Here is a 22,075-nt window from a genome sequence, read left to right as displayed (position 1 = left end):
TGCCTCACGGCTGAAGCCAGAGCGCCCGGACTCCTGGGCGCGACCTCGGAGCATCCGGGTCCTGAGGGACTGCTCTGCCAGGCGGCTCTGACGTTAGGCAGGCTTGCTGCGTGACCTGTCTACAAGCCGGGGATCATCCAGTCCCATCTTCATTTTCTAGATAAAGAAATGGGGGCTCAAAGGAAGGCAGTGAGTTGCGCAAAATCCACATTTAATATTCCTCCATAGTAGGTCTCCCAAAAGAAAGAAAGAAAGGTGAAAGAAAGGGAAGTCGCTCAGTCGTGTGCAACTCTTTGTGACCCCATGGACTGTAGCCTACCAGGCTCCTCTGCCCATGAGATTTTTCCAGGCAAAAGTACTGGAGAGGGTTGCCATTTCCTTCTCCAGGGGATCTTCCAGACCTAGGGATGGAACCTGGGTCCCTCACATTGCAAGCAGATGCTTTACCTCTGAGCCACCAGGTCTCCCAAAGCATTTATCAAATGGGTTCAAGGGCTACCACTAGCACCTTCTGACTTCAGGCCCAAGCTTCTGTCCCTACAGCCGTCCTCAGAGGAAGAAAATCGGCAAGAAGGCTCTTTCATGCTGAAGTCAGGCATAAAGTAAATAACTTTGGCTCAGTAAACCCGACAAGGCATGGGAGGACCCGCCAAGGCATAGAAATATGAGGCCTGTTAGTTTCTAACAGTCTTTATTAATAGAAGTTGCCTCGAGGCACTTTGAACCCTGGGGACCCATTCTCACCCAACACAGAATGTTTTCTCAGTTCCTGACTTCCTCTGCGGTTTGCCGGTATTTTCTTTTTCAGTCTAAAACTAGTAAGCAAACAAGGTAAGTTGTCATTTCCTCATTTCCAAGCCCCACTCCTCGTGGGGGCCCAGAAATCTCTTTCAAGCATCAGACGGTGCAGGGCTCCTGGGTGAGCAGCAGGCCTCTGTCTCCCTCTTTGGGTGCCCTTGGATGGGATCTTGCTCTGGAAGGAGCCATGGACCTGTGGCTTTGGGCACTTTACTTCTTTCCAGGTAAGTGCTCTGGGGAAACACCTTGGACGTCATACGAGGACTGAATCGGTCACAGTAGGGGAGTGGTTGGGCATCTCCAGCTCTGAAGCTTCTGGATGAATTTAGTTGTAAACCAGTACCTGGGGCAGGACAAGGCTGCAGGCCCTCCCAGCTCCCAGCTAGCAGCCCTCCCTCCTCTCCAGACATGCCTCCTGCCCCTCAGGTGTTGACTCACAGGCTGAAACTGTCCCCTCTCCCCAGTCTGTCAGCCTGCTAATCTGGGATTTAAAAGCAAGTGCCTCCAACGTTCTCTCTTCTTACCTCTACATTCTTCCTTTGGTTCTTTTATCTCCTGAATTTTCAAAGTTCCAATCGAAGACTCCCTGGCCCATTTGGCAGGCCTACTTCCCCAGGTAGCTCAAACGGTAAAGAATCTGCCTGCAATGCAGGAGGTCTGGGTTCGATCCCTGGGTCGGGAAGATCCCCTGGAGTATGAAATGGCAACCCACTCCAGTATTCTTGCCTGGAGAATCCCGTGGACAGAGGAGCCTGATGGGCTACAGTGCGTGGGGTCACAAAGAGTCAGACACGACTGAGTGGCTAACACTTTCAGTTCATTTCCAGAGCTTCATATCTTTATTTACAACCATCTCTTGGGCACCCTGCACTTCCACATCTCATCAAGGTCAAAAATACAACCAGCCTGACACCTAACCTCAGATTTCTCACTGGTCACCACCTAAATCAGCTACTCTCTCTTCACTATCTATGATATCAGCTGCAAAATGCCAAAATAGCTTTTTACCCACCTCTCCCCATTAACCCGCAACTAGACTTTGACCCAACTGATGGCCAATTCGTGTAGTTTCTAGATTCACACTTATCAGGATAGGAAGAAATGGCAGCCTCTGCTAGAGACAGAACAGGGGAGTGAAAAGAAAAGGAACAAAGGAGCAGCTCTTAACTACCTCTCTACTTTCTGCAACCCGACAGCCTGTGGCTCCAGATCCACCGTACTACTTTTTGCCTCTGATCATAACATCATCCTTCCCTACAACCTTCCACACCTCCTACTGCCAACTGAACCAAACTCCCAAAGTACCAACTCCTTCCTTGCCTCTGCTTTTACACGCTGAGCTTATCATTCTCCCCAGGACCTTCCTAACCTCCAGCCAGCAGAGCTCCCTGCTGGACTTCCCTGCCACCACGCCCTTGCTCCTGCCGTTCCTTCTGCCAGGAACACCCTTCCCCTCACCTCCACCACTGATGCGGCCCTTCAAGCCCATCTCAACGTCCACCTCCTTCTCTACACTTTCCAGAGCCCCTTCTCTTGAGCCTCAATATTTTATTGATTCAGTGGTAAGTTTTTTGGGGGTCAGAGTAGTTGTTTATTCATACTTGCTTTCTTTGTGATGGCTGGAGTTTTTTTTTTTTTTTTTTTTTCATTTTATTATTTTTTTTTTTTTAATTTTTTTATTAGTTGGAGGCTAATTACTTCACAACATTTCAGTGGGTTTTGTCATACATTGATATGAATCAGCCATAGATTTACACTTATTCCCCATCCCGATCCCCCCTCCCATCTCCCTCTCCACCCGATTCCTCTGGGTCCTCCCAGTGCACCAGGCCTGAGCACTTGTCTCATGCATCCCACCTGGGCTGGTGATCTGTTTCACCATAGATAGTATACATGCTGTTCTTTTGAAACATCCCACCCTCACCTTCTCCCACAGAGTCCAAAAGTCTGTTCTGTATTTCTGTGTCTCTTTTTCTGTTTTGCATATAGGGCCATCGTTAACCATCTTTCTAAATTCCATATATATGTGTTAGTATGCTGTAATGTTCTTTATCTTTCTGGCTTACTTCACTCTGTATAAGGGGCTCCAGTTTCATCCATCTCATTAGGACTGGTTCAAATGAATTCTTTTTGACGGCTGAGTAAAATTCCATGGTGTATATGTACCACAGCTTCCTTATCCATTCATCTGCTGATGGGCATCTAGGTTGCTTCCATGTCCTGGCTATTATAAACAGTGCTGCGATGAACATTGGGGTGCATGTGTCTCTTTCAGATCTGGTTTCCTCAGTGTGTATGTCCAGAAGTGGTATTGCTGGGTCATATGGCAGTTCTATTTCCAGTTTTTTAAGAAATCTCCACACTGTTTTCCATAGTGGCTGTACTAGTTTGCATTCCCACCAACAGTGTAAGAGGGTTCCCTTTTCTCCACAGCCTCTCCAGCATTTATTGCTTGTAGACTTTTGGATAGCAGCCATCCTGACTGGTGTGTAATGGTACCTCATTGTGGTTTTGATTTGCATTTCTCTAATAATGAGTGATGTTGAGCATCTTTTCATGTGTTTGTTAGCCATCTGTATGTCTTCTTTGGAGAAATGTCTGTTTAGTTCTCTGGCCCATTTTTTGATTGGGTCATTTATTTTTCTGGAATTGAGCTGCAGGAGTTGCTTGTATATTTTTGAGATTAATCCTTTGTCTGTTGCTTCATTTGCTATTATTTTCTCCCAATCTGACGGCTGTCTTTTCACCTTGCTTATAGTTTCCTTTGTAGTGCAAAAGCTTTTAAGTTTCATTAGGTCCCATTTGTTTAGTTTTGCTTTTATTTCCAATATTCTGGGAGGTGGGTCATAGAGGATCTTGCTGTGATTTATGTCGGAGAGTGTTTTGCCTATGTTCTCCTCTAGGAGTTTTATAGTTTCTGGTCTTACATTTAGATCTTTAATCCATTTTGAGTTTATTTTTGTGTATGGTGTTAGAAAGTGTTCTACTTTCATTCTTTTACAAGTGGTTGACCAGTTTTCCCAGCACCACTTGTTAAAGAGGTTGTCTTTTTTCCATTGTATATCCTTGCCTCCTTTGTCAAAGATAAGGTGTCCATAGGTTCGTGGATTTATCTCTGGGCTTTCTATTCTGTTCCATTGGTCTATATTTCTGTCTTTGTGCCAGTACCACACTGTCTTGATGACTGTGGCTTTGTAGTAGAGTCTGAAGTCAGGAAGGTTGATTCCTCCAGTTCCATTCTTCTTTCTCAAGATTACTTTGGCTATTCGAGGTTTTTTGTATTTCCATACAAATTGTGAAATTCTTTGGTCTAGTTCTGTGAAAAATACCGTTGGTAGCTTGATAGGGATTGCATTGAATCTATAGATTGCTTTGGGTAGAATAGCCATTTTGACAATATTGATTCTTCCAATCCATGAACACGGTATGTTTCTCCATCTGTTTGTGTCCTCTTTGATTTCTTTCATCAGTGTTTTATAGTTTTCTATGTATAGGTCTTTTGTTTCTTTAGGTAGATATACTCCTAAGTATTTTATTCTTTTTGTTGCAATGGTGAATGATATTGTTTCCTTAATTTCTCTTTCTGTTTTCTCACTGTTAGTGTATAGGAATGCAAGGGATTTCTGTGTGTTAATTTTATATCCTGCAACTTTACTATATTCATTGATTAGCTCTAGTAATTTTCTGGAAGAGTCTTTAGGGTTTTCTATGTAGAGGATCATGTCATCTGCAAACAGTGAGAGTTTCACTTCTTCTTTTCCTATCTGGATTCCTTTTACTTCTTTTTCTGCTCTGATTGCTGTGGCCAAAACTTCCAACACTATGTTGAACAGTAGTGGTGAGAGTGGGCACCCTTGTCTTGTTCCTGATTTCAGGGGAAATGCCTTCAATTTTTCACCATTGAGGGTGATGCTTGCTGTGGGTTTGTCATATATAGCTTTTATTATGTTGAGGTATGTTCCTTCTATTCCTGCTTTTTGGAGAGTTTTAATCATAAATGAGTGTTGAATTTTGTCAAAGGCTTTCTCTGCATCTATTGAGATAATCATATGGTTTTTATCTTTCAATTTGTTAATGTGGTGTATTACATTGATTGATTTGCGGATATTGAAGAATCCTTGCATTCCTGGGATAAAGCCCACTTGGTCGTGGTGTATGATTTTTTTAATATGTTGTTGGATTCTTTTTGCTAGAATTTTGTTAAGGATTTTTGCATCTATGTTCATCAGTGATATTGGCCTGTAGTTTTCTTTTTTTGTGGCATCTTTGTCAGGTTTTGGAATTAGGGTGATGGTGGCCTCATAGAATGAGTTTGGAAGTTTACCTTCTTCTGCAATTTTCTGGAAGAGTTTGAGTAAGGTAGGTGTTAGCTCTTCTCTAAATTTTTGGTAGAATTCAGCTGTGAAGCCATCTGGTCCTGGGCTTTTGTTTGCTGGAAGATTTTTGATTACAGTTTCGATTTCCTTGCCTGTGATGGGTCTGTTAAGATCTTCTATTTCTTCCTGGTTCAGTTTTGGAAAGTTATACTTTTCTAAGAATTTGTCCATTTCATCCAAGTTGTCCATTTTATTGGCATAGAGCTGCTGGTAGTAGTCTCTTATGATCCTTTGTATTTCAGTGTTGTCTGTTGTGATCTCTCCATTTTCATTTCTAATTGATCAATCCAAGAAGAAGATATAACAATTATAAATATATATGCACCCAACATAGGAGCACCGCAATATGTACGGCAAACACTAACGAGTATGAAAGAGGAAATTAATAGTAACACAATAATAGTGGGAGACTTTAATACCCCACTCACAACTATGGATAGATCAACTAAACAGAAAATTAACAAGGAAACACAAACTTTAAATGACACAATGGACCAGCTAGACCTAATTGATATCTATAGGACATTTCACCCCAAAACAAGCAATTTCACCTTTTTCTCAAGTGCACACGGAACCTTCTCCAGAATAGATCACATCCTGGGCCATAAATCTAGTCTTGGAAAATTCAAAAAAATTGAAATCATTCCAGTCATCTTTTCTGACCACAGTGCAGTAAGATTAAATCTCAATTACAGGAAAAAAATTGTTAAAACTTCAAACATATGGAGGCTAAACAACACGCTTCTGAATAACCAACAAATCATAGAAGAAATCAAAAAAGAAATTAAAATATGTATAGAAATGAATGAAAATGAAAACACAACAACCCAAAACCTATGGGACACTGTAAAAGCAGTGCTAAGGGGAAGGTTCATAGCATTACAGGCTTACATCAAGAAACAAGAAAAAAGCCAAATAAATAACCTAACTCTACACCTAAAGCAATTAGAGAAGGAAGAAATGAAGAACCCCAGGGTTAGCAGAAGGAAAGAAATCTTAAAAATTAAGGCAGAAATAAATGCAATAGAAACCAAAGAGACCATAGCAAAAATCAACAAAGCTAAAAGCTGGTTTTTTGAAAAAATAAACAAAATTGACAAACCATTAGCAAGACTCATTAAGAAACAAAGAGAGAAGAACCAAATTAACAAAATTAGAAATGGCTGGAGTTTTGAAGAAAGGCAAATGTTTGAGTCAAATGTTGGAAGTCCCTAAAAGCCCAAAGGAATGAAGTTTTAATGAAATAGACTCTGTGACAGGAAGTAGGACATGGGTGAGCACAGTGGATGGTTAACCAAACTTAGGCCTGGGAGGGAAGAGGGATTGGGTGAAAGTGGGAGATGTCTAGAAGTGAAGGGTACCTGCATTGTGGTCCAGCAGTCTGTCCAGAGCAATATGACTATTCTTCCAGAAGGGTCCTTGCTCTGGGCTTTGTTCTTCTCCACTGGTGCCAGTCCCCATGGGGTGAGGAGTTCAAGACCCGAAAGGATGTGCTTACCCCAAGCCCACATCCACACGCACTCTGCTAGACCTCAAATTCCCTGTCCAAGTGACTCTGAATCCACCTTCGGTGACTCTGCAACACCACCCTGGGTCTTCTATCCTAGGATTGTCTCCTGGCCTGTAAAAGGGTGGCTTCAGGTGGCTGTTTGGGAAGGAGATGGAGTTTATACATGCAAGCTGGGTCATCCACCATGTATATGCCAGGACTGTTGTGGAGTGGGCAGGGGCTAGGGATGAGAACTGAAGGGACAGGGGCCAGAAGCTGGAGGCAGAAAACGTGGGGCCGTTTTCCCCTGCACAGCATGTGTGGGAATGGACATCCCAGGAGTGCGTAAATTTGTCAAGATGTTGGAGAGTCCCGGGGATGGAGGAGCCTGGTGGGCGACGGTCCATGGAGTTGCAAGGAGTCGGACACGATTGAGCAACTTAACAACAGCAACAGTTTATTAGCCTGGTGGTTAACTTTAAACTATTCAGACTATGATATTTAGGTCTTATTTGTATTCCTGCCCCAGGTCCTGCAAATATGGGGGTGGCCCTGGTCCCAGAACCCAGTGCATGAGGCACGAACTATAGGCCACATCACTTGGGGCCCGAGGTGGAGGTCCACAGTAAAGCAAGGCAGTAGGGTAGGATGTAGGCTTTCAAACCGGTTTTACCTTGACCTATAATAGTAAGAATGCACACACTTGATGCTGTGACAGACTACACATACACACACCTAAAACTTACCCTTAATTCTTTAATATGAGGATGACTCTGGGGCTTCAGCACTTGGATGGATGTTGACGCTTTTTTCGGAAATAGAAAGAGCTTATAAAACAACAGGATTTGGAGGAGAAATCAAGAGGTTTTTTTTTTTTTTTTTTTTTTTCTTTCCTTGTACCACTGTAAGTGTGAAATATATCTTAGATGTCTGAGCTAAATCCAAGTGGAGGGGCCCAAGAGGCAAGTCTGGAGCTCAGAGGTACAGACAAAGCTGGAGATGCACCCAGTGCTGAGATCTACACAGAGTTGGCACCAAAGGCCATGGGAGTCAGCGAGCTCCTGGGGGGAGACCCAGGGGAACAGAGAAGAGGCCAGGCCCAGGGCCAGGCCCTGGGGTGGCGCAGAACTGAGAGAGGAGGAGCCGTGCATAAGGAAGGAGGCAAAGAAGTAAGTGAGGAAGAGAAGTAAGTGAACAGATAAGGAGAAGTAAGGAGATGGCAAAGAGCAGCCACTGAGAGAGTGATGTCAGGGAAGCCAAGAAAGAATTTCCAGGCAGGAAGGCTCTATCCCACCAAATGCTGCCAAGAGGATGAGAAAAAAAAAGAAGACAAAGAAGTGACCATCCAACGTGGCAACAAGGAAAGTTTTGGTGACCTTGACTGGCGCAGTATCAGTGGAATATTGGAGACAAAATACTGACAGATGTGGGTGGAAAAGGAACTAGGAGACGTGGGATTGGATTCAGTGGTTTTGAGAAAGAGAACAGGAGAGGGGTGGTTGCAGCTGAAGGGGAGGGGGAGTGTCGGCTGAGGGGTTTTCCAATATGGGCATTATCATCAGGGCATATGCGTGAGCTGTGTTGACGCTGGAAGAGAGGAACCAGCAAGGCAAGCAAAGAAAGGGGGTGATTGCAGGAGAGGACTCAGGAGATGGACTCAGGAGACAGGGGAAAGGACTGGCTTTTGAGAGACAGCAGATGCTCCTTTCACAGCAACTGGACCAAGGCCAACAGCAGGCCTGGACATGCCCAAGTCAGTGTGAGCAGAAGTGGGAAGCCGCTTGGGATGTTTCTCATTTTTTTTTTTTTAAGAGCCCTGCTCCATCTAATAAACATAAAGCTCTCAGGTCAGCTTCCTTCTTCCAGAGATCCTGCTGTGACTGGAGTCGATAGGGTCCTCATCACCTCTCTTGCCTAGAAAATCACCACCATGCAGAATCCAGTCTATTCCCAGAGCACAGCCACAGCCAAGGCCTTGGGGCCTAAACCTTATTTTGTATTACAAAAACAAGATTGTTTTCCATGTTTCAAACATATACTGTGCTGTACTTAGCTGTTCAGTCATGTCTGACTCTTTGCAACCCCATGGACTGTAGCCCGCCAGGCTCCTCTGTCCGTGGGGATTCTCCAGGCAAGAATACTAAAGTGGGTTGAGTGGGTTGCCATGCACTCCTCCAGGGGATCTTCCCAACCCAGGGATGGAACTCAGGTCTTCCCCATTGCAGGTGGATTCATTACCAACTGAATCACCAGGGAAACCCAAGAATACTGGAGTGGGTAGCCTATCCCTTCTCCAGGGGATCCTCCCAACCCAGGAATCGAACCAGGGTCTCCTGCATTGCAGTTGGATTCTTTACCAGCTGAGCTACCAGGGAAGCCCATTTCAAACATATATTTATATCCAATTACATGTTGAGAGTGACTTTTTATACCACATATATCCCTCTCCCCTACCATCACCACTGAAAATCAAATCACTGATTCAGAGATTAATGACACACCACGGTTTCTCTAAACCATCAATATTAAACAGGTTGATTCCTCTATATCTACTTCTACTCCTCCCTTCCTTCCCTGGAATCATCTGGAAATGTAATCATGGGGCTCAAAATTGCAAAAATTCAAGGGCACCTGGGTTGCTTACCTAAAAATGCAGATTCGTAAGCAGATATACTCACCCGTTCTAAGCAGATATAATCATCTTGCTGAAGGGCAGGACCAGGTCATCTGCATCCTAGCAAGTTCCTCCACAGGAGTCTTATGTACACTGTGCCTAAGTTCCAAACCTCCAAATGGAGGTTGTATCCATCTTTTTTTCTATTTGGGAAGTCTGCTTGTGGTTAGAAGCTATTATGAACTCCAAGGAGAGCAGAATCTGGTCATTTTCACCTTGCCAATGAATGCTTCCCTGGGACCAGGGCTCAGTGAACCCAGCAGCTTTCCTTGTGCTTCATCCATCCAAAGTTTGCACACTAAGGATGTCCCAGTCAGCACTGGTTGCTGTAACAAAGTGTCATAGATCGTGTGGCTTCCATAATAGACATTTATTTCTCACAGTTCAGGGAACCAGAAGTCCTAGATCAGGGTGCTGGCAGATACGGTTTTTGCGAGGGCCCTCTTCCTGGTTTGCAGAAGGCTACCTACCATCTCCCTCTGTGCTCCCATGCTCCTGTGTGAATAGAATAAGGACACTGACCTCATTTTGAGGGCTGCAGCCCCATAACCTCATCTAACCCTCCCTGCCTCCAAAGGCCCCACTCTTACACGGGAGCTTCAACACATGAGTTTTGGGCAATACAAACATACAGTACGTAACGTAGGACCTGGGCAAGCCAGAGGGTGACCCGCAGTGCCCCCCAGGGTAGAGAGAGGCCGCTGGAGGTGTCCACGCGTGTCATGACCCCTCTCGGCTCTGCCTTGCCTCTGCCCATTTTACAGCGCCTTACCCTTGAGGAGGCAGCCGGCGTGCCCTTTTTGGCTGAGTTGGTCTGGAAACATTTGCGTGCTCCCTCTCAGAGCCGAGCTTTGCACACAGGTGTATGTGGTCCCTCTGGACACATGGGGGATTCCCCCAGCCCCTTGGTTGGGTCTTTGTCCTTTGAACGGGTCACCCTTCCGTTGGCATGTTCCAGTCACAGGGCTGCCTCCCTCATCTCAGTTTCCAGGGTGTTTAAAGCAGAGGTGGGTGATCGGCGTGAGGGCTTTCGCGTCAGCTCACACGTGCCTGGCAGCCCCCCCTGCTCCTCCCTTCTGTGCTCACCAGCTGCACATCCAGACACGAACTCCCGTGAACGCTCCCCTGCTAGCCCTTCTCTAGCCTCCTGCACCCTGTCTCATGTTCTCATGGTTATTTCCTCCTCTCTCCGGGCATCCCCATCCTTCCCTCCCCCCAGAATGTCCTGCTCAGCGCATCTAGAAGCCTGCAGCCCCACTTCTTCCCCTGACTCCGCAGAGCGATTCTAAATGTGTGCTCTGCAGATGAATTTCCGGAAGCTTGCGAACATCCCCACCTCCCCATGAACGCGTCATGACCCCTCTCCTCTCTTAGGCTTTATGGGGCCAATTCTCACTGTCTAGAAGGGTTTCTCCTTCACCCCAGTCCCCCCAGCCTCACCCCAACACACACACTCCATCCTCTGAATCATCTTCCCAGAAATATACAGACGCTTGTTGGACCCACTTAGTTGACAATCATAGCCGGCCTTACCCTGTTCTCCAGCTTAGACCCACCTTCTCTCCACCGCGCATAAGCTTACTGATGTCAGGGACTCAGGAACCACACTGTTCACTCCTCCCTGCTCCACGCCAGCCCCAAGGCACATAGCAGGTGTGCACACGCTCAAACACACTCTTGTTTCCCTCTGTATTCCCTCCTTCGGTGAGGATGACCATCATTCTCTTAGCCCTCCACACCCAATCCTTCAGGCCACAGCTTACACGTCCCTTCTGCCAGAAAGCCTTCCTCAAACTCCCCTCCGTGGCAGCCTGGATCAGGCACTCTGCTTGCTGCTTCCAAAGATCCCTATGTATCCACGCCATGGGATTTATTACACTTTGCCATCGATTTGTATCACTCAGTAAGTGACTCATCCTGTGAGGGAGAGATGTCAGCTAGCTTGTCACATGAACGTGATTCAATAGATACCTGTTAATGATTGAATTAAAAAACAACTGGAGGGGAAAGAGTTGTTTTGGTTGGATGGATCCAAGTGAAACAAAACTAGACAGAAAAACCTGTTGCAGTGAATTTCACCATGCCTCCTGGCACCACAGTGAAGTCACTCGGGGGTCATGTGCTGGTTGGCGGGGGGGGAGGGGTTCACCATGGCACCTCCCCTGGAGTGGGGTGGACATTTTTACTAGATTCTCAGGGAGTTGGTGTCTGGGTCCATAGAGGTTCAGGTTTGATGATAAGCCAGAGGGCTACATGATGTCTTGGGCTGGGGAGAGACTGAGCCTCGGGCGTCGAGCTAGGGATGGACCAAGGCGGTTAACAGGGCTGAGGATGGAAAGAGGCTGTGGGTGCAGCTAGGGCTAGACATCAGGGAGGCACAGGGCTGCTCACGGGGATGGAGCTGGATGCAGGGATGAGTTTGAGGTTGCCCTGGGGCCCAGGTTGGAAACAGGGCTGTGTTGGGGACATGGCTGGGGATGGGGCTTCCTCTCACTAACTCCCGCTTCCTGCAGTAGTCGGAGCCCTGAAGGTCCTTCCAGAAGTAAAGATGGAGGGAATGCTGGGAGGGTCAATTACCATCGAGTGCCCACTTCCTGAAACGCATGTGAGGATATATCTGTGCCGGACCATTGGCGAGTCTGGAAGATGCACCACCGTGGTGTCCAGCAGCAAATTCGTCAGGGAAGAATTCAAGCACCGAGTGACCCTGGAGCAGCATCCGGACAGGAATCTGTTCCTGGTGGAGATGACAGAGCTGGCCAAGAGTGATAGTGGGGTCTATGCCTGTGGGGTGGGCCGGAACACAGACCAAGGCAAGACCCAGCAGATCACCCTGACTGTTCACAGCGGTAGGTGCCCCACTCGATGGAGGCTCAGGACACCCAGGAAACGTTGTCACTTGGGAAGGCTGGGACAAGCATGGGGCCGCAGCAGTCCCCACACCCTAACGCTGCTCCCCTACTAGCTAGTCCAGTAGAAACTGGGATCCATGGGGCTGTAACCGCATAGAGTCATTGAACTTCATGATCCACCAGATTCTGTATCCAAGCCGTAAGAAAGGAACAGGATCAGTGCGCCCCCGTGGCACCGCGCCCACCCTTCCCGGGTCACGAGCCAAGGTGGGGGGTGGGGGTGAAATTGAGGAGAGGTGCTGAGACTGGAGGAAACTGGAAGCAAAAGGACATAAGCAGCCCCATAATTGTTCCATGAGACATATCAGGGATAAATGTAAAGCAAAGACAATCATTTCTCAAGCCACAGTTGATGGCCAAATTTGTTACTTTATACGATCCTTTCCTTGTCGCTCCAGAATCCCACCTTTCTCCTTTCTTTCTCCCCTGACTTCCTCAGACATACACAGTACTCACTCAATAATCTAGGTTCCCAATGCTCTCTGATTCTGCAGAGAATGCCCACTGCGTTAGGGTGAAAGAGGATTTTTTTCCAGGGAAGACCCCAGCCCAGTTACTTTTCTGCTCCTCTCATGGGCACCACGTCTGCATCCCCTTATTGCTGTCTACCCTGGCTGAGTCAGCCTCAACTCAGGCCAGCAGTCCCTCCCCTGGGCCTCAGGCTGACGCCGGAGACCACCAATGGGCTTCTCTTGCCTTTGGTAGTTTACGAGCCATCCTGGGAAGAAGCACCGACGCCTGAGCCTCCAGCATGGTTTCATAGATTTCTACAAATGCACATGCCTCCTTGGTTCCAGATGCCTGCACATGCCAGTTCTTTAGAATTCATATCCAAAGGTCAGTTCCCTAAAGCTAGGGCAGGGGAAGCGGGGGAAATTCTATGCTATTGTGAAAGTGGACAAGGGGATATGTGTTCAGTTCATACAGTGGTTGGCAGAGCAGAGCTGAGTCTCACATTTGTATTTCCCTGTCTTGGGAGAGGGACCCTCCTTGAGATCTGCATCCCAAGACTTTCCAGCCTATCCCTCAGCCACTTGGCACTAGTTGCAGTACTTAAGCATCACCGCCAGGTGGCGCCGAGCATAATGAATGAAGTTATGCTCCATTCACAAAATCTAGCTCTTCTCTGAATGACTAGGAAACCATGACTAGGCAGACGCTTCCCAGCCAGAAGTCCTCCTGCCTTCTGCTCCCCATAGGGTTATCTTCCATTTGATGGCACACAGTAATTTAGCAGCTCTATTTTGTGACAATAAGATTAATAATAATTATGATACTTTTATACTTCTATCACTTTTCTGTCTTGAATGCATTTTGATATACAATGTTTCCACCGTATCCTCACATGTTCCCATTAGTTGAATATTGTTACACAGGAGGACTCTGCTGGCCCTTGAGAGGGGGATAATGTCACTGAGCTCATTATATACCCAAGGTTGTGACTGGCAGGTGTGGAATGGGGGAGAATAGACAAACACATAGATACAAGTCAGGGTGGAAACTGAACTACAATCAAGTTTCCTCCATGGTTAACAGAAGGGAAAGCTCTTCTGCCTGGGAAGCCAGGGAAGACTTTCTGTAGGAAATGGAGGTTGAAGCAAATATAGACAGAAGGGACTAGGTGTAAATGGCATATTCAGAAGGCATTTCAGACAATGTGGATTGCAAGAACAAAAGTAGTCTACCTAAAAGGGAAGAATGTGTTCAGGAAAGAAATGGTTGACCCAAGGCTACTGGAGACTAGAGTATGGATATGGAAGGTCACTTTTTCCTGCTCTGTCCTGCAGTAACCACACCAGCTCAAAGGACCGACTCTCCTCAAGCACACCAGGCCTCCCCCACCCCCTCCATCACCCACCGCCCCCAAGTTTCCAGGGCATCTTCAGTAGCAACTGCTGAGCCCACCATCTTCCTGCCATCCATCACAACCTCCAAAACCTCAGCTCAGAAGGGGCTGCTCAGGCTCCAGACGGCCAGCTACAACCACCAAACCTGGCTTCACAGACAGAGGTAAGATGCCTCCAGCATCCAGGATGAGCTAAAACTGGACAAAGGAGGCTAGAGTTAGGAGATCACCAACATCTCCCCAAAATGTCTACCAACAGATACCTTTCTTGGCTTTGTCTCTAGAAGTCACTGTGAAAGATAGTATAGCTATATTTATTATAGCTATACTAGTGTTATAGCTACAACATTAACTCATTAGTCCTATTACCAAGAATACACACATCAGTACTCCAGCAGGAGATCTTGTAGAGATGAGACGAAGATCTTTCAGTCATTCAACATTTATGCAAATCTGTTTTGATGGGGAAGAACTAAATGAATATAAAATTAGCCACTAAACCATCAATAATTTAAAAATTACTTTTGCGTGTTTCCTTTTACTTTTTCAACGTGGCTACTAGGAAATTTTAAGTTACGTGTGGGGTTCGGACTACATTTCTGTTGGCCTGCTCTCATCTAATGGATGGGGTGCAGCCCAGGAAAGTGCTGCTGTAGACCACTAGGGGGCAGCATTAGAGCAGATTCCAAAGAAAACCAGTAATACTGGCGAATTATTTTTTGCCAAAACAAATAGAAGGGGCTTCCCAGGTGGCTCAGTGGTAAAGAATTGGCCAATGTAGGAGACAGGAGATGCAGGTTCTATCCCTGAGTCAGGAAGATTCCCTGGAGGAGAAAATGGGAACCTGCTCCAGTATTCTTGCCTGGAAAATCCCATGGACGCCTGGTAGGCTACAGTCCGTGGGGTTGCAAAGAGTCCATAGGGTTGCAGAGTCAGACTCAACTGAGCAATTAAGCGCACACAAACAAAGGCAAACGTGAGCGAAGAAAGGCATTTCTGACATCATTTGGGTCTTACAATTAGGAAATTGAGCCCATGAGAGCAAAGTGGTTACAAACAGAACCGGGACTTCTGATTCCTAGTCTATTAAACCATAACATCCTACTAGTGGAGAAGAATTCAGATTAACTCAACCAACATGTCCTTAAATCTGCACTATATGCCAGGCATTGTGCTATGTCCTGAAGATGTAGAAAAGTTTAAAAACAGGCGATATCTAGGTGTTATTTTACGAATACTAGTCTTGACTGTGGTAAGTGGTGTAACTGGTATGAACAGAGGAAGTGGTGACACAGAGAAAAAGTTGATTCTAGTTTACCACTACTGGAGAAGAAAACGAGGACTTATGTAATGGACAAGGAAAGTAAGATTTCAACATGTAGAGAAAATGGAGGGAAGAACTTCTAGGCAAAGGGAGCACCATCCTCTCTTCCATAGTTATCAGAAACTAATTCATTAAAAATCTGCAATCATTTTCTGAAGAAACTGAGGTGCAGAGAGCTGGAAGTGGAACTGACTTTTGATTGCTGCTTAGGTCAGCTACATTAAGGTCTTTATAGCCACTATTTTATTTCATCCTTAAACTGTTCTGTGAAACAGGTTTTACTGTAACCACTTACTGGGAAATGAGGCTCAGAGAAGTTAGGAAACTGATTGAAGATCACACAGCCAGGAAGCTAAACTTGAACTTTAATCCAGGTTTCATGCAGGGGGTGGGGGGAGGGGAGGGGAATTCTCTTATCAAAGGGACAAACCTGTGACCCGCCTTCAAAAGCTGGCCCCTGTGGTGCTACCTTAAGTCCCCCCACCTTTCTGACCTCACCTTCCGCTCCCCGCTCCTCCCCTCCTCAGAGCCTCCAACCAAGGCCCGGGCGCTGTGTCTGGGATGGAAGACCAAGGTGTCTTCGTCCTGATCCCCACCATCCTGGGTCTCATACTCCTGGCGCTTCTGGGGCTGCTGGTGAAAAGGATCGTTCAAAGACGGAAAGGTGAGTGGGTCAGGCCCAGCGACGGAGCGCCCAGAGCATCCAGCTCCCTCTGGTCCCCCAGGGACACTCAGGAGCTTTGGATGAGCACGCTGAGTTTGGGGGGACTTGGGATGCGGCTCGGTGTTCTGGACATGGGGGCGGTGGGGAGCGCGACCCGGACCCTGCAGGGAAGGCCAGCCTGTGCCACTTCCGAGCGGAGCACCCTCAGGTCAGACGCTGCCAAACAGCGGGGAGGGGGCCGTCTTTAGTTTTCTGTAAGACTGGGCGAGTGCGGGCCTCTGACACCCTCCTTCCTCTTTCTGTCCCTGCGGCTTGGTCGAGAAGCTCTCTCCAGGCGGGTCCGCCGACTGGCCGCGAGGATGCGCACGCTGGACGCCTCCCAGCCGGCCCTGTCCCGGCGGCCGCGCGTGTGCCGGCGGCCGCGCACCCCGAGCAATATCTACAGCGCCTGTCCTCGGCGGCCCCGCGGGGTGGACGCGGCTGGTGAGCCGGCGGGCGGGCGGGAGGAGGGCAGGGCTGGGCGTGCGGGCAGGCAGGTGGGAGAAGGTCGGCTTTTTGGGGCGCGAGACGGGTCTGGAGGGGTGGGGTGGGGGGCGAGGGGGTTGGGGGCGGGGCGCGGCTGGAGGGGTGGGGGGTGTGGGGTCGTGGGGATCGGGGTCGGGAGGGGTGGGGTGGGGGCGAGGGGGTTGGGGACGGGGCGCGGCTGGAGGGGTGGGGGGTGTGGGGTCGTGGGGATCGGGGTCGGGAGGTGGGGTGGGGGCGAGGGGGTTGGGGGCGGGGCGCGGCTGGAGGGGTGGGGGGTGGGGTCGTGGGGGTCGGGGTCGGGAGGGATGGGGTGGGGGCGAGGGGGCTGGGGCGGGGAGGGTGGTTCGTGGGGGACGAGACGGGGTGGGGTGGGGGGTCGGGGTCGGGTGGGGTGGTGGGAGGGGTGGGGGAGGGGTGGGGGTCGTGGGGGACGAGGTGGGGTGGGGGGCGGGGGCGGGGCTGACCCGCGATCTGGAGCCGCAAAAACTGCGGCTTCATTTTCTAAAGAAATGGAGGCTCAAAGAAAGGCAGTGAATTGTTCATTTGAGTGAATTTGTCCTTTGCTTTATGTTTTATATTATGTCAAAAAGACCTTGGATTCCTAGTCATTGATAGAAGAACTAGATTTTGTGAATGGAGCATAAACTTCATTATGCGTGGCACCGCATAATGTAATATCTGGCAATATCTGTGGGTGCTCTGACCTGAGGTGGGGTGGGGTGGGGGCGGGGGTGATGAGGGTGGGGCGGGGCCGCGGCCGGCGCGCGAGCTGGAGCCGCAGAAACCGCGCCGAGCAGAGTGCGAGCCGGGAGACCCGCGCCTCCAGGACAGCCGCTGCGCGGAGCTGTGCCCACCGCCCGGGGGCTTCCCGCAGAGCTGGGGGGGCGGGGTTGGGCCCTGGGCCCCGCCCTCATGCCGCCCTCCCCGCCCCCTTCAGGTGGAGGGGCGGCACCGCCCCCAGACCCCGGAGCGCCCGCAGCCTCCGCCCCGCCGCGGGTAAGCCCCGCCCCGTCGCAGGTAAGCCCCGCCCCTCCGTGAGTAAGGCCCCACCCCCCCCAGCCGCGGGTAAGCCCCGCCCGCCGCTGGTTAGCCCCACACCGCCGCAGGTAAGCCCCGCCCCTCCCCTGACTGGCAGCTGCAGCTCGAAAGGGCGGCTCCAGATCTGGGCGTGGCCCCGCGCGACATTTGCGGAGCCTCGTCCCAGCCGCTGCCGGTCCCTGCGTCGGGCAGTGAGTATCCGTTTCCTCCTTGGACTGTGCCCGTAGACGGCTACCCAGCAACTGCGGTAGAGTTAGTTACCTGGCTTCTGGCCAAGCATTTCTCGTGGGATAAATGGGAGCTTAAGTGGAGGATGCTAGATGACGACTGTACAAATTCGGGAAGGGCTTTCCTGTGAAGAGATTAAGCTCCTAGTGGGTCTTAAGAGGGTGGAAGTTACCCCCGTTTAATCTGAGGAAGTACTTTCTAGTAAGCCCTCTAAGCTGAGAGGAGGTTGTTTACTGAAGGCAATTAAGCCTAGCCTAGAGACATAGATGGCCTTCCCTGGTGGCCCAGGTGGTAAAGAATCTGCCTTCAGTGCGGGAGACCTGGGTTCAATCCCTCAGCTGGGAAGATCCCCTGGAGAAGGGAAAGCCTACCCACTCCAGTATTCTGGCCTGGAGAATTCCATGAACGGTACAGATAAGATTCAACACTCTGAGTGAGAAAGATTCCTCTTGGAATCTAGGTGTGGAGCAGGAAACTCATCTTTTTTTCTCTCTCTCATCTTTCTATTGATGGCCATTGGCAGGTGTGTGAAAAAATGTTAAACTATTCATTCTCCTTTGTCTTCCCCAGTTAAGAAGAGAACATTTTATCCTCTAAAGCATCCACAGTAGCAGAAACATTATTGCTTCCAGAACCAGGAAAACTAAATGTGGCAAATGTCCCTGATTTAATTAGGGTGTAGGCTAAGCTGATGCAGCAAACACTAAACCCCAGGGCTCACAAGATGGAAGCCTGTTTTCCTCACAAGTGAAGACGGAGCCAGGGGGAGGTGGCCTGAGCCATGGGGTCATGCAGTGCCTCAGATGCCTTCTGCCTGTTGCTCCGCCATCCCCTGGAGTCTTGCCTCATCCGTGATTGGTGCTTAATCCCTAGCACCATGTGTGCATCCCAGCATGTGAGAGGGAGAGAGAGAAAGTTGCTTTTTTAAGACCAGGAGCCTGACGTTTCATTTATCAGAGGACCACGGGGCACAGTTTAATCACATGGTCACACTGGCCTTCAAGGGAGGCTGAGAACTGTATGCCTGCAGGTCTTGCTTAAAAGGGGAGAGTGATGCCTGGGAACAGGCAGCAGCTCTGCCCCATCAGGCCCCGTGCTCAGCCCTGCTGGGGGAGTTCTCAGTGGCGCAGGTAGGCCCAGCAGTGCCCGTCAGCTCTACCCTTTGTGGTCCAGTCGCTAAGTCACATTTGACTCTGTGTGACCCTATGGACTGCAGCACGCCAGTCTTCCCTGTCCTTCACTGTCTCCGGGAGTTGGCGCAAACTCATGTCCACTGAGCCCTTTTCTCTGAAACTGTTCTGTGACCACACATGGCCTCATGTAGGCCTGTACCTTGCTCAAATTTTACCCTTCCTCCCTGCTTGAAATTCACGCTCCTGCTATCAGGGATAGAAAAAATCTTGATGAAACAAGTTCGCAACAAGGTGCCTATGATAAATGACTGAGCGCTACCATGTCACCCTTCACAGGGAGCGACTTTTTAAGAACGGTTAAGCCAGATCAGTCTCAAATGATGAACCGTAACAGGCAGTGGGAGATACATTTTTGAAGCAAGCTGCTGCCCATTCCCTCTCTGGTAAAGTACAGAAGGGAACAGCTCCTTTCGGCGAGCGCTAACTCAGTGCCTGCTCTGTGCAGGGGCTGAGCTTACAGTTTTCAGTGGTTGTGTTAAAGATATGTGACTGTCCCTGCTGCAGCCTTCCTGGGTGGATGTCACAATAGTCATGCCACGCTGGGGTCATGACATAGCCCTGCCCTCCGAGAACTGATCCATCCCAAAGGCAGATGATCCTGAAGTTTCTTTCCGGGGAAGTGGAGCTCCCCACAGCCTGCCACCTTCCTCCCCTTTAACCTCCCACTCCTTCCTGGAATGCACTGTCCCGTCACGTCACAGCCTCTCCAGGGAATGAAAGCCCTATGGAGGTGCAGAAGATGACTCATCCTCCTTCTGAATAATTCCCTGAGAAGATGCATATTTATTCCACAAGTCATATCGTCTAATCCAGAGGGGAAACTCCTCTGGCAGCTGGTTCTCCTTCAGACCCATGCTTAGTCACATGATTTTTGTCTGAGCCCCATTTAAAACACTTCCTGCCATATTAGATCTAAGTGTTTTCCAGTTATGTAGAGCGTGAGGCACCACCCTGAAAATCCCAGGGCTGAGCACCTGATGGAACTCAACCACCTCTGCGTTTTGTCTTCTGGAGGACAGCAACCACATGCACCCCGCAACCCCCACCCCACCATTGCCCACTGTGGATACTACAGTCACCCTACCCAAACCCAGTGATGCTTCTTTGGTCATTCCCAGGTACCTGAAATTCCCTGGCCCCATGTCCCATCTCTGAAGATCGACTGTGAATATGTCAGCTTCCGCCACCAGCCTGCTGCCAAGGGAGAGGACATGGATTCCAATGACTACATCAATGTTCCCTGCCTGACTCACCTCTCCAGCTGTGCCCCTGGGCCCAGACCTTGGTGTCAATGAGTTTTGTCTGTCTGCTGGTTCCCAACACCCACTCCATCTGTTTTCAGAGCCCTCATGACCTCCCGCACCCCACCTCAAGTCTCGTCCCTGCCTGTTTGCCCTGAGCACGGGTCAGTCTCCCCCGCTGCAGCTCTCCCTACACACTTTTGAGGCCCCAGCGGTTTTCAGGTGGCCTCTGGGAATGCAGAGCATTTGCCCTGTTGCCACCTGCCTCCTTTCCGAGCCATGTGACAGGCTATGGACTTGCAGAGTCTTTTTGATCACAGGGTCCTTACTCCCTTGGCTGTAGACCACATGGCCTTGGACGGCATAGCTGTTGCTTTGAAAGCCCTTCTCAACCTTGAGTTCCCCACTAGCAGAAGGTACCTGGACTGCCCTGTGAAGACACGCTTCAGCCCTGAGCTAGGAAGGGACCTTGGTATGAAATACCCCTGAGAACCTCTTTGCCCCAGTCATAGGGCTGGCACTTACTAGTGATCTTCTGGAGTCCTATGGTAAGGGCAGGTTATTTGGATGTGATGAAGGGTTGTAAATTTTCAGAACCACCCTTGTTAGTGTTAGTGACATATGTGGATACCCTCTCTAAGTCTTCATCCCTTGATCCACGTAAGTACCCTGACTCCAGCGTTTTCTCTCTCTTAGAAATGGAGCAGCTTTTGTTATCTATTTATCCTTGCTCCATAGCCTAGCACTGAAATGTGTGCATCTATCTTGGCCTTGGTCTATTTGAGCTATCCAAAGCCATTACAGCTCTCTGCTTTCAGAAATGCACCTCCTGTCTGTTCCAGTCCAAGTGGCTTATGGCCAGGTGGGCAAGGACAGTGATCTGGGATTCCTGGAGGGCCCATTGTCCTGCTAGAGCACTAACCTCATGGAAGAAGAGACAGCCCACATCCTACATGTATTCATCCTCTTAAGTGTTCTGAACTGGGGCAGAGTTAGGCAGACACTGTCTCTTTGGATTGAAATCAGAGTTCAACCAGAGCTGGAGTCTAGAGGATGAGCAGTCTTGCTTTTAAGAAGAGGGCCTTTCCCAGACACACAACTCAGCCTCACGGGGCACTGGTCCAGTGCTAGGAAGCAAGGGCTCCCGAGGTCCCTGCCTTTTGAGCAGGGAGTATCCTCACAGATGGGACAGTGCGTCCAGGCATGAGGATAGCAGCCGCAGTGTCAGCTTGACACGGGCACCCCCAGGTGGGGGACAGTTAAGATGAGTAGGATCAGAAGGAGCACCCGAGGGGCAGGGCTGGTGGGAGCGGGGTGGGAAGGGTGGACAGGAAAGGCGGTGTTGAGGGGGAGTCTGCTCTGTGCTGGACACCCCTCTACGTTATATCTTTCAACATTTGTGTTTCAAACCAGTGCTCTCACCCTCACCCCAGCGCTCTGTTCCTGCAGATGTCATGACCATGTGATTTCCATGCCCTTAAGTTCAACTTCATATCCCAACATCCCTCATTGTTCCTCAGCAATTCAGAGACAGGCTTTTAAAAATCCAATTTATTAAGCATTTCCTGAGCACCCATCCACTACCCCACACAGTGGCGAGGATTGTGGGGGACAACAGAGAAACGTGGTCACTGTCCTTGCTGCTTTCACAGAACTTTCAGTCTGACAAATAAATACAGCATCAGTTAAAACGCTGATGGGAATTAAATAGAGTTGTAATAAATATAGGAATCTGCTTTGTAGATTATTCACAGCATCCAAGGGAAC

General features: G+C 49.1%; 1 protein-coding gene across 2 annotated transcripts; it reads left to right on the top strand.

The window, feature by feature from the left end:
• Positions 1 to 852: 852 nt before the first annotated feature.
• Positions 853 to 22,016, top strand: FCMR (Fc fragment of IgM receptor). 2 transcript variants are annotated; one of them, XM_043924217.1, is made up of 8 exons: positions 853 to 1,022; positions 11,851 to 12,186; positions 12,955 to 13,086; positions 14,037 to 14,259; positions 15,947 to 16,083; positions 16,408 to 16,566; positions 17,546 to 17,604; positions 20,186 to 22,016. In XM_043924217.1, exons 1-8 carry the CDS (start codon positions 986 to 988, stop codon positions 20,360 to 20,362), a joined length of 1,260 nt encoding a protein of 419 aa, XP_043780152.1. In that variant the 5' UTR covers positions 853 to 985; the 3' UTR covers positions 20,363 to 22,016. The 2 variants fall into 2 exon arrangements, with proteins under 2 accessions (XP_043780152.1, XP_043780151.1); XM_043924216.1 differs by having other exon boundaries at positions 17,546 to 17,625.
• The last annotated feature ends 59 nt before the right edge of the window (positions 22,017 to 22,075 follow it).

The sequence above is a fragment of the Cervus elaphus genome, chromosome 14 (genome assembly GCF_910594005.1).
Source record: "Cervus elaphus chromosome 14, mCerEla1.1, whole genome shotgun sequence".
In the NCBI taxonomy this organism is placed as follows: domain Eukaryota; kingdom Metazoa; phylum Chordata; class Mammalia; order Artiodactyla; family Cervidae; genus Cervus; species Cervus elaphus.
This window is presented reverse-complemented; position numbering and strand designations above follow the sequence as displayed.